Raw genomic sequence first — 12,455 nt, 5'->3', positions numbered from 1 at the left:
AAAAATAAAGCAGGTTCTAAATTTTTAACGGCATTTTTCTCGTTGATAAAAATGCTCTGGAGCCTACACACGACTGTTTTTCACGACCAATTTAAAAAATTGCATTTTTCTCATCATGAAAAACGGTCGTGTGTACGCTGCATTAAGTGTTTTCACCTTAATGCATTCTATGCAGTAAGTTGAAAAACCTTCTGTGCTACAGCTTCCCCCCCCCCCCCCAGACCCCCAACTTGTCTTACCTGAGCCCAATTTCATCCAGCGGTGTTGACAAGCGCAGCTGACGCTCTCCTTATTGGACAGATTGATTGCAACAGGAGCCATTGGCTTCTGCTGCTGTCAATCAAAAGCTGTGACATGGGAGCAGGTGGGCAGGTTTACGTCCTGCTGTCTGTGTCAATAGACGCAGCAGCAGGACTCTGGAACGCACCCACACAAGTGCCCCCATGGAAAGCGTCTTTCTGCTGGGGGCACCCGATAGCGCCAAGAGCTCCGGGGGGTGAGGGATGGGGGGTGGAATCAGGGCTGCTTTGTGCAAAACGATTGCACAGAGCAGGTAAGTCGAGGCAAGTTTGTTATTTATTCAAAAAAAAAAATTAAAGATGAATGTTTACAACCACTGAATTCCAGCCTTATGTTCAGTCTTGCACAGTTGTACAGGCTCCTCTACTTTACTTAAATTGTACTGTAAGCTACTTAGAAGCCACAGCAAGTCATATAGAGCCTACCTCATTTACTACTGGAAAACATCCGGCATCATTAGGCCTTTCCTGCCCCACCTTACTGTCTCTGACCCTCCCCTTTCATTCATTGGATTTCAGTTCTTTCAACCATGGAGCATTACAAGTGAACATTACCTAGGGAGGTCTGTGTACAAATGCAGTGTACCTGGGAAGGCCCACTCTTCCAGACTGACACCCATTAAACATCCACTGTTTGCATCAGGGCTGGGACCCCCTGCTGCGAGCCTCACCGCACATAGAGTGTACCTGGCCTTGAACACAGATTGGTTGATATTAAGGGGTGCCGTACTCATACCATTGCGCCAACACCATCCTACAGTGTTTGCACAAGATAAGATAGATCCATACTGTGCATGTCCAATAATAATCCTGCCCTCTGTAAGCTGTAGGGAACAGCTTAATTTATTTGAGCAGGCACCATTTTTGCAGACTGCGGTAGTTCAGTTTTGGTGATCCGGTGTGCCTCATAGCTTTGTTTGCCTGTTCTTAGCTAGAGGTGAGGATTCCATCCTGGCCTTCTGCTGCAGTAACCCGGCTTCTTCAAAGTCTGACTTGTGAGTTTGGATATAGCCTTCTAATCTAGACCATGGAGACCAAGTTCATGTAAATCCCAGGAGGTTGGCGATCTCCCGGATGCTGCAATCACCACATCTGGTACTAACAATTATTCAAAATTCAAAGTCCCCTAGATCAGGCCTCTTCCCCTTTTTAATGTTTGGTTGAACAGCAACTGGACCTTTATGGATTAAGTTGCAGCCACATAATTCCATGTGTGACTATTTGCGTTACGAAGCAAGCTTTTCCTGTTAATTTTTGTCATGCACAGAATTTTACACTTTTTTTATTTTGGTCCAGACTACAACATTTTTTTAAGTAAGGTAAATGTTAAATGTTGCATATTAATATGCTGCATTCTTCTTTTGAGCGAGCTGGTGGAGCTCTAGGTACCTTTTTTACATTTACAGGTTGACTGCTTCTTTAATGAAAAGCCTGTTTACAGATCTCAATAGCTGAAGCTGCAATTTGCACATACAACTGGATGGCTGATCTGCAGGAACTCCTTCCTTATTGGGTTGCTCAGTGTTTGACAGTGACTTCAGTCTACATGATCAAAAAGAGACATCTCTGCAGTACCCCAAGAAAGAGATCTTAAAGCGGAGTTCCACTCGATTTTACTACTTTTTTTTTTATCTTTAAATTTCTTTCTTATTTTCCATTAATTGTCAAGACAGATATTATTGCAAAAATAAAAAGAGCCTTCCAGATATATAATTACATGCAATACATTGTGTAAATACAAAACATCAACTTGTCCCGACCAACCCTCCCTTATCCACTCCCCCCCCACCACATATAAGTGTTATACCCTGTTACAAACCTGTTGTGTTAACCCAGATAGGAGCAAAAATATATCAATCTTGTGAAAGTGCTGGTGCGTTACATATAGAAGAGAGGAGAAAAATGAGAGAAGCCAACAAGTCGATACAAAACATAAGAGAGTCAAAACCCTCAGAAGCAAATGAAGGTAGAGGTTAAGGGGAGGGTCTCGAGTGCCCTTATTGGTAAATTATGCTGGTAAAAGGAAAACATTTCCAGTTCCTGTAGGGGGATCCAAGCCAGGAGGGGAATTGGCCTCTTATAGAGGGTATCCCATTTCCCCCAACCAGGGCCTCCACATTCTTTCAAATCTTTTATAGTTACCTTGTCTAATAGAGGCCACTCTCTCACTCCAAATCGTTGCATTGATGGTTTCTACCCAGTTTTTTACTGATGGGGGGGGGGGGGTGTGCACCTGCCATTTTTGTGCAATTAGCTTTTGTGCTTGGAATAGGCACCTCAACACCCCTTCCAAGGCTCCTGGTGGAACTCTATGATCTTCCATGCTCCCTAAAAGGCAAGTTTTAGCCACTGGCTCTAATGAGGCCTTTAAAGTTTTATTGACCCTATCTATTACCTCCACCAAGTATCTGAAAAGCTTAGGGCACCTCCAGACCATATGTAAGAGATCCCCTGTCGCCTTACATCTAGGGCATTGGTCGCTCTGGCTCCAGCCCAATTTAAACATTTTTTTAGGAGTATGGTAAACTCAGTGTAGTAAAAATAAGTGGGACAGTCTCTGCGCCGGGGCGATTGAAACTAAAGCCCCTCTTTCTAAAATCTTACTCCATTGTTCCAAGGTTATTGTCCCCAGATCTCTTTCCCATCTTTCACGGCTTTTAAAATTACCTATTGGATTTATTGCTCTAGCCAACAGTTTGCTATACATCTCTGAGATTAGACCCTTAGAAGTATTAGTTTGAATTATTTTGAGAAGAGCGGGAATCTGAATCCTATCAATCGCTTGTGTCCTAAACGGAGTTTGAATGGCATGCCTGATCTGCAAATATTTGTAAAACTTCTTATTTGATATATTAAATTCATGTCTCAGATCTGAGAATGTTTTCATGAGGTTACCCTCATACAAATGAAGTATCCGATTGATTCCCTGCCTCTCCCATTCTATAGATTTCTCTATGTCCCTTACTTCTGTCAAGTTCTTATTATTCCAGAGAGGGGCAAACTCTGTTACCCCAGTATATCCCAATAGGGCCTTCGTTGTCTGCCATACTTTACTGACTAACTTTATAGTCGGGCATTTATGGGTAAATGAGTCCGCCTCGAGGGCTTCCACAAGTAATTCATGGGGGGCCCCTGATGGCATTAGTCTGCGACTGTCATTCCCTGGGGTTTGGGTTCCACAACCCACTAGATGTTGTAGCTGAGATGCCAGGAAATATATTCTTGGGTGTGGAACCGCCACCCCCCCCCCCCTCTTTTATTGGAAGTTGCATGGTCTGTAGACTGATCCTGGCTTGTCCTCCTTTCCACATTAACTCCCTGAAGAGTGTTTCCATTCTCTTAAACCATATCTGGCTTAACCAAATCGGGGAGATATGGAGTATGTATAATATCTGGGGCAGCCATATCATTTTTATTAAGTTACACCGCCCAGCTACAGACAAAGGGAGGCGATTCCAAACCTCTTTTCTTTGTTTCTGTTTTACTACTTTACATTAACAGCATTTACATTGTTCTACAATGAAAACTTATTTTTTTCTCCTAAGGGTTACCTTGTTAGGAGGCTTTTCAGTGGCCTTTCCGGTCTCTGCCACCCGCGGGTATGAGCGTCATACACGGCGACGCACTGTCTCCTGGGAGCTGTGTCCTTATTCCCAGGAGTCAGTGCGGATGGCCGCCGCTCGTTCTCGCGAGATTCAAGATCCGACGCGGGAACGGGCGGCGCATGCTGGTAGCTCAGTATCACCGTATCCTGGAACTGTCAGCTTGTGGACTTCACATGCCCACAGGCAAGATGAAAACGTCCGGGAAGCAACTATATAACTTGGTTTTTATAAGAAACCGAACATCGGGGGATATATTGGAAAAAATAATTGAGTGTTAGATTTAAATTACATAAACTTACGAATTATTTAAAAAAAAATATTCGAATTGATGTTGAAACTCCGCTTTAAAGCTTCACTTCAGTCTTGCACAGTTGTACAGGCTCCTCTACTGAAATTGCTTATTCTGATTTCACCACAAACTGTGAGCTTCTTACAATGTGCAATAGATGCTATAGAAAGTTAGAGCCCAATTAGGGCCTCAATTAGAGCCCACTTCATTACCTGAAGGGAGGATGTCCACTATCATCTAACCAGGAATGCAAAAATAAGCAGAATAAACTTCATCTTTAATAGAGGCTCTTTAACAAAACTGAAAATCTGTTGGTTATTGGGACTTTGATCTCTTCATTGAATGACATCTGCTCACATTTTAAGCCAATTATTAATGAAGTAACAGGGCATGGAGCCAAATCACTGGTTGGATACATGTGTACATATAGTATCTTTATGTACTTGTCTGCACCTACTCATAATCTGCTCTACAAACCACCACAAAGCTATTTTAAAAATATGTGCCTAACTTGCTCATACCTACTTTATGAAGATGAGCTACGAAAAGGCACAAAATGAAGACAATTATTGTGTACCTTCTAAAAGAGACCCTGTCACCAGACCAGTCATTTTACCAACAGTCTTTCCATTAAATATGTGCATTTAATGTATTTAGGCCTGTTATTTACCTGTAAAAACCACCCTTGTGTAGACATTCAAAAGCAATGAGATTGCTGCTGGGCGCCGCCATCTTAAATGTGATGTCAGCACCCCCAGCAGACAGTTGAGAAACACTTAGGGCAGTGTTTCTCAACTCCAGTCCTTAAGGCGCCCCAACAGGTCAAGTTTTCAGGATTTCCCTCAGACCAAATCACCTGTGCAAAATAATAGCCTGAAAACATGACCTTGTGGGGCACCTTAAGGACTGGAGTGGAGAAACACTGACTCAGGGGACCCTCTATTGTATTCCCAATCACTCTTCCCCTGGAAGTTACATAAAAGGTTATGTAGGGAGGGTGAAGGAGCTGGGCCAGCATAGACAAGAGGGCTTTGTTCTGAAAGGAGAGGCTGTGCTAGGAAAGTCCTCTCCTGAAGTATCCAAATTTTCTAGCAAGTTTAAAGGCACATTGCAAGTGGATACAAAAAACTATTGTGGAAAGTAAAATTCAACGAGTAAGCATTCAAAAACACTTGATTTTTCTGTGCTTTCATCCTCAATCTTTTTTAGTGACAGATTCTCTTTAATAGTACAAAGTCCAGTGGAATGCAAATCAACTAGAGGCACACAGGGCACTCTAATTAAATAACAATAAAGATTGGCACATGACACTTCGGATTTGCATTTTCTAACATGTCCTATAATCTTTTCATAATGACCCCACGATAATTGGTGCTCCTTCACAATTTGGATCAGTTATGACCCATTCTCAAGTCAGGGTCCCATTATATGTAATCAAAATGTGTATATACTGCGCTAATAATATAAAAAACATAAAAAAAAAATATGAAAAGAAGCAGCGACACAAATCATGTAAACAAAAATGGTAAACGGAACTAAACGCGCTAATTAAGTGTATACAGTATTTAAATCCTGAAATAAGGTAAATCTTTAAAAAGTATATATCCTTAAGTTAATACAATACAATACAATACGTATAATGAAGTGAATAAAGTGACTTAGAGCAATGTCTGTACAAACTACTGTGATGAGTAGGTCAAATTTTGAGACGATATAAATCTGAGAAAGATGGGGGAATGTTCAATGTTTCCACCGCCACCATAAGGAAAAGGGGTGAATCTCTTTGTGACACACACACACACACACCAGAAGAAATAAAGACTCTTACCGGAAGGAGTGGTCCTCCTGTTGTAGCGAGGTCACTTGCACCTGTAGATATAGCCCTCTAAGGGGTCTGAGATGGATCCAGGTTACTTAGTGTAGTGAACTCCAATCGCCCTCCTCACTCGATGACCACCTTCTGTCCACTGTACTCCAAGGTGCGATCTCCAAAGTGAATAGGGAGCATACAAAAATACAAAGGCTCCAATAGTGTGTTATCGTTTTTCAAACACAACTCTTTTATTGTATAAAATATTCCAGTTGAGTATACAAAAATATCATTAAAAACGCTTGCCGGCAATACAAATTTCAATTTCAAATGAACACCCGAACTTCCGGGGTCACTTGGGGAGTGTTGATGTCAGCGCGTAGCTCCACCCGACATGTTTTGTCATATGTGACGTCTTCCAGGGTCACGAGCGACGCGCTGAGCCATCACCTTATATACACAGAAAAAGGCAATCAAGCCTCGTTTTCACATAGCAGCCATATTCCTAGAATATTCCTACCTCACAAAAGATAGCAACCAAGTCTCCCTTTGGTGTGGCAACCACATTCAAAATAAAGGAAGGGGAAAGGTGAGCATTTAAGCCTCACTCTCACCTAATGGTCATTATATACATGGAACATACTTACTGTACAAACATTTCAGTCCCTGTCCCCAGGAACAGTTAAGCCTAATGCCTATGAGCCGAATGTCGACCGGCATCGGCTGGTTGAATAGAAACCGGCCGACATTCGGCCCATGTGTATGGCAGCTGATCCAACAGAATCCGGCCGGCCGTTTTATGTCGGAGGCTTGTGACCAAAAAAGGTCTGCCGATCAGCATTCCCAGCCAATGCCTGAGAGCACTGACCAGAGTGTTCTGGCGGGGGGGGGCAGCCCCCTGTCAGAACACAACAGATCAGCAGAGGAGATCGCTGTACGAACACGGATTGTTAGTTCAGCACCTCTGACCTGAGCTGGATTGAATAAAAAAAAATTGTGGTGTGGCTTTAATAGTGGTGTGGCTTTAATCTCACCCAAATTCTGCCATAGGCCCGCCCAGGTGTTCCCACCCAGACCCTAACCACTTACTGGAGTTGTCTGGCTTTTAATTATGCAGGGGCGGCACCCTGTAGCTCCTGATCACCGCAATTAATGTCTTTATGAGTTATGCATGCACAGGGCTTTTTTTCTCAGGGAATAGGTGCAGGTACTCCCTCCTTTCCAATCACCCCTTGTCACTGCCCCCTACCCAGCTCTGAGCACCGTTCCTTGGTTCCACCTCCTAACCACCTTCCAGTACCCCCCTATTTAGAGAATACAGAATCAAGTAATTTGTATGGAATTTGATACCGATAAGAAGAAAAGCAATAAAATAGATCCCCTGCAGCCATTAACAATAGACACCCCCTCATCAATAATAGACCCCCAGCAACAATAGAGTCACCACAAACAAAAACCACCCCAGAAACAATAGATCCACAAAATTCACTCTAAAACCCATCACCATCAATGCCACCAAAATCATCATTGGGACTCTGCGTAATAGCACAGCTCCCAATGACATCATTCCCACTAAACTGCTGAAAGAAAGTGCCGATATACTGGCACCAGCTATCACGCAGCTCATCAATCAATCTTTCAAGGAGGGCACGGTGCTCACCTTGCTGAAACAAGGTACAATAAAACCTATCCTAAAAAAACCCACCCTTGACCCCAAAGACCCAAACAACCGTAGGCCTATAACGGGTCTAAATGTTTTCTCCAAGGTAATGGAGAAAGTAGTTGTACAACAGCTACAACGGCATTCAGACACCCATAAATTACTCAACACGTTCCAATCAGGTTTCCGTCCGGGGCACGGAACAGAAACGGCGTTGCTCAAAATATGGGATGACGTGCTAGAGGCCGCAGATGAAGGAGAATCTTGTCTCCTGATCCTGCTGGACCTAAGCGCGGCTTTCGACACTGTAGACCACGGACTACTACTAGCTAGGCTAGCCGAAGTGGCCAAAGTCGCGGAAGGTGATTTACCCTGGTTCTCCTCATTCTTGGAAAACCGATCACAAACAGTGAAACTGGGATCTTTCAGCTCTGAAAAGCGTACTGTATCATGCGGAGTCCCTCAGGGGTCGCCCTTGTCACCCGTATTGTTCAATATCTATCTCCGCCCCCTCTTTGAAATCATCAGGAACCAGAAGCTACTTTACCACTCCTATGCAGACGACACACAACTGTATTTCCGCATCTGCAACAAAAAGGATCATTCTCTTGGACTAGAGAAATGCCTTACTCTAATAGATAGCTGGATGACATCCAGTTATCTTAAACTCAATGGTTCAAAAACAGAACTTCTTCTGTTTCACGCAAACTGGAAAAGTCACCCCGCGTCAACCTGGACCCCCCCACCCATTCTGGGGAAAACTATCATCCCTAGCACCAAAGTCAAAAGTCTCGGAGTCATCTTCGACTCCTACATGACAATGGATGCACAAATAGGGTCTGTAGTCAGCGGATCGCACCATCTGCTGTGCCTACTACGCCGACTCACCCCTTTTATCCCAAAAGAGGACATTGCAGTCGTGGTGGGAACAATCATCAATTCCAGACTAGACTACGCAAATGCCCTCTATCTAGGACTCCCCAAATACCAAATCACTCGTCTGCAAGTCGTTCAAAACACGGCCGCTCGATTAGTGAATGGCAAAAAACCATGGGAATCAATCTCATCTTCGCTGAGATCCCTTCATTGGCTGCCAGTAAAAGACCGAATCACTTTCAAGGCACTCTGCCTAACGCATAAGTGTATTCACGGAAACGCCCCCCAATACCTATGCGAAAAAATAAAAGCCCATAACCCAAATCGCATTCTGCGATCCACCAATCAAAACCTACTCCAAATACAAGTCCAAAGGAGATCGAAGATTTGCAGTCCAAGGACCTCGGCTGTGGAATGCGCTACCAACTACCATCCGACTGGAGTCGGACCACTTGGCCTTCAGGAGAAGGATTAAAACCCATCTCTTCTTAGGTCAAATAGGGTTCCTTTCCCATGGAATGGAAACAGCGCCCAGAGGCGATTCAGTTCGCATGTGCTATGCTTTACACGTTTTTCACTCACTCACTCACTAGCAACAATAGATCTCCCAGCAGCCAGCAACAATAGACCCCCTCCCTTAACAGTAGATCCATCCCAACAACAATTAACCCCCAACAACAAAAGATCCTCCACCAGCAATAATAAAACTCCCCAGCAACACTAGACCCCCACAACAATAGATCTCCCCAGGGACCATAGACCCTCCCTAGTAGTCAGCATCAGTAGACCCTCCAGCACACTCTAGTACCCCTTGCCCTTACATACATTATGTGCTGGAGGTGCTGGAACTGCGTTCCCCCAGGTTCCTGCTGAAAAAAATCCATGTGCATGCGTAGTAACTCAAGTAAGAGTAACACTGTGATCCTGGGACATGGCCAGAGACACAGCCTCATAGGGACTGACAGTTGGTATCTATGACAGGATAGACAGAAAAATTGGGCTAATTTGCAGGTAATACAAACCATACAGACAGTATCCCTCTCGACAGTGTAAATTTTACCCAGACATATGAATGAAAGTTTCTATCAGAGACACAGAGGATAAACCAGTATATTGGTGAAAATTGTCGTAGTAGTGGAGTTACGTTCTACAATCTAATGTTTCTGTTTTGCAGGCTGTGGACTAAATAGTTCCCCCGTTGGTCTGGCATCATACATTCTAGAGAAATTCTCCACTTGGACAGACCCTGATTTCCGTGACCACGAGGATGGAGGTCTGGAGAGGTACATATGAAGAAGCCAACGATTGTGGGGGGGCTAAGAGAACACGGGGAGGAGGGAATCAACCCTCGTACAATACCAGATAATATAATTTTCTTTTAATCGGTTCAACTGTCATTTGAAAATACAATACAAATACACTACAACACATGACATCACTTCTGATTTTTTTTCCTGTTGTACGAGAATTTTCGTAACTTAAAGGAGTTGTAAAGGAAAACGTTTTTTCACCTTAATGCATTCTATGCATTAAGGTGAAAAAACTTCAGAGTATACCGGCCCCCCTTTATACTTACCTGACCCCTCGAAAGTCCCGCGCTCGGTCCCGAGATCCTCTTCGCCGCTCAGCCTGGCCGCTGATTGGCTAGAGCGCATGGATTGAAAGCAGCGCAGCCATTGGCTGGCGCTGCTGTCAATCACATTCAGTGATGAGGGGCGGGGCTGAGTGATACATTTAGCGGCTATGGCCGCTCGCTGTATCACTTTGCAGCGCGCCCGCAAGGACTACACACAATGTGAGGGAGCTCGCATGAACTTGTGTAGTTTGTGCGGGGAGGACCAGAGGCAGCCACCGAGGGACCCCAGAAGACGTGGATCGGGGCCACTCTATGCAAAACTAACTGCACAGTGGAGGTAAGTATAACATGTTTGTTATTTTAAACCCAAAAAATGTTTTGCTTTACTGACCCTTTAAGTAAACTATTCATTTTCGATATGAGATTAGCATATAAAAAAATAAATAAAACAGACGATCATTCTCATTGTGTGTACCAGGCATTAGGCTCCATGTTGATCTGCATAAACCCTGTGCAAGTCCTTCCAATCACTTTACATTGATATACGTCACACCAGTTCTGCTCAGTCTGACCATCTGAACTCATTCTCACCCATTGTTCTTCTGCATTCCAGGAAATTCACTTTGGACGAACTTCTGACCAATATCATGATTTATTGGCTCTCCGGCTCCATTGTCTCTTCCATGAGGTTCTACAAGGAAAACCTGGGAAAAGGAATGGGCCATGCCAAACATGAAAAGTATGTGAATGGGTAGAGTTAGTAGAAGAAAATGTGTATAAATCATCCCTATTTAGGTGAACCTTACTTAATGTACTTTTTTATGGTAGGTACAGCAGTAGGTGAGTGTACAAGCGTGTAACACTTCTGGGTATTTCATAGTTCACAGGATGCATTAAGGTGAAAAAACATGAACTCAGTCTGACACACCGCAACTCTGATCTAGATAAAGAGTCTACAACGGAGACTCTTTACCACGTGATCAGCCGTGTCCAATCACGATGTAAACGGGAAGAGCCGTTGATTGGCTTTTCCTCACTCGTGTCTGACAGACGCGAGTAGAGGAGAGCAGATCGGCTGCTCTCCTGACAGGGGGGGGTCTGTGCTGATCCCCCTCGGATCCCACCCAGGACCACCAGGGAAGCCGCCCAGGACCACCAGGATGGACACCCCACTGGACCACCAGGTATGCCCCCCCTAGACCACCAGGGAATGCCAATCTGTGCCCAGGCAGCTTCCAATCAATGCCCAGACAGCTGCCAATCAGTGCCCACCCACAATGCTTACCACTGCCAATGCCTACCAGTGCCATCTACCAGTGCCACCTATCAGTGCCACCCATAAGTACCCATCAGTGCAGCCTTTCAGTGCCCATCAGTGTCGCCTATCAGTGCCCACCAGTGCCACCCATGAGTGCCCATCAGTGCCGCCTATTAATGCCCATCAGTGTTGCATATTAGTGCCACCCATCAGTGCCACCTAATTGGTGCCACCTCATGGGTTTCGCCTTATCAGTGCCCATCAGTGAAGGACATTGATAACTTTTTTTTTTTTTTTTTCGGTTTAGCAAAAAATAAAAACCACACAGGTGATCAAATACCACCAAAAGAAAGCTGTGGGAACAAAATGATACAATTTGTGTTTGGGTACAGTGTAGCATGACCGCGCAATTGTCATTTAAACAGCGACAGCGCTGAAAGCTGAAAATTGGCTTGGGCAGGAAGGTGCTCTGTATGGAAGTGGTTAATTACTGTTTTTTGGTGATAAAAGGTGGAGTTTTATTTTAGGTAAATATATTTTAGTTATATATTGTGACATATCAGGAATTTATTCATGCAGATTAAGTCCACTTTAAATGGCACAGGGCCCTTTCACACTCTGCTGGGTGGAGTTATACTTTTTCTTCAATATACTAACCTGCAATTCAGGTTTGGGCAAGCTTAGTCTCTCCCTCTGCTGCAGAACTATAAATGGAAGACTGGCATATCCCCAGATTTCTGAAATAGGAAAGGACAACGCAATGTAGTACAAAGTTTGTAGGCAAAGGACACACCCTTGCCACGCTCCCATTGCACTGGCTATAGAGAATTTTTTTTTTGATTATGCTGACAATTACTACCACAACCTTATACAGTGGAACCTTGGCTAACAGGTAACGCAGTTAAATTAACAAGCATTTTGACTCAGTTTGCGAGTTGTTGTCTCGCAAAATGAGCAGGATTCAAGCCAATGGGGTGTGCAGTACCACATTTGGCCAGCGGTGCGGGGGCACCGGTGACCAAATACGGAGCCGTTCTGAAATACTCTGAATCACTCGGAAATACTCAGTTCCTGAGTGTTTC

At 44.1% G+C, this 12,455-nt stretch overlaps 1 protein-coding gene across 1 annotated transcript in view; it reads left to right on the top strand.

The window, feature by feature from the left end:
* EPHX1 (epoxide hydrolase 1) overlaps positions 1–12,455 on the top strand; it is an 89,752-nt gene that overhangs the window by 73,621 nt on the left and 3,676 nt on the right. The window contains exons 7-8 of the mRNA XM_040351373.1: positions 9,714–9,822; positions 10,729–10,854. Of these exons, the coding sequence (XP_040207307.1) occupies positions 9,714–9,822; positions 10,729–10,854 (235 nt within the window). The remainder of the gene's footprint in view (positions 1–9,713; positions 9,823–10,728; positions 10,855–12,455) is intronic.

This window comes from Rana temporaria, chromosome 4, assembly GCF_905171775.1.
Source record: "Rana temporaria chromosome 4, aRanTem1.1, whole genome shotgun sequence".
Taxonomy (NCBI): domain Eukaryota; kingdom Metazoa; phylum Chordata; class Amphibia; order Anura; family Ranidae; genus Rana; species Rana temporaria.
This window is presented reverse-complemented; position numbering and strand designations above follow the sequence as displayed.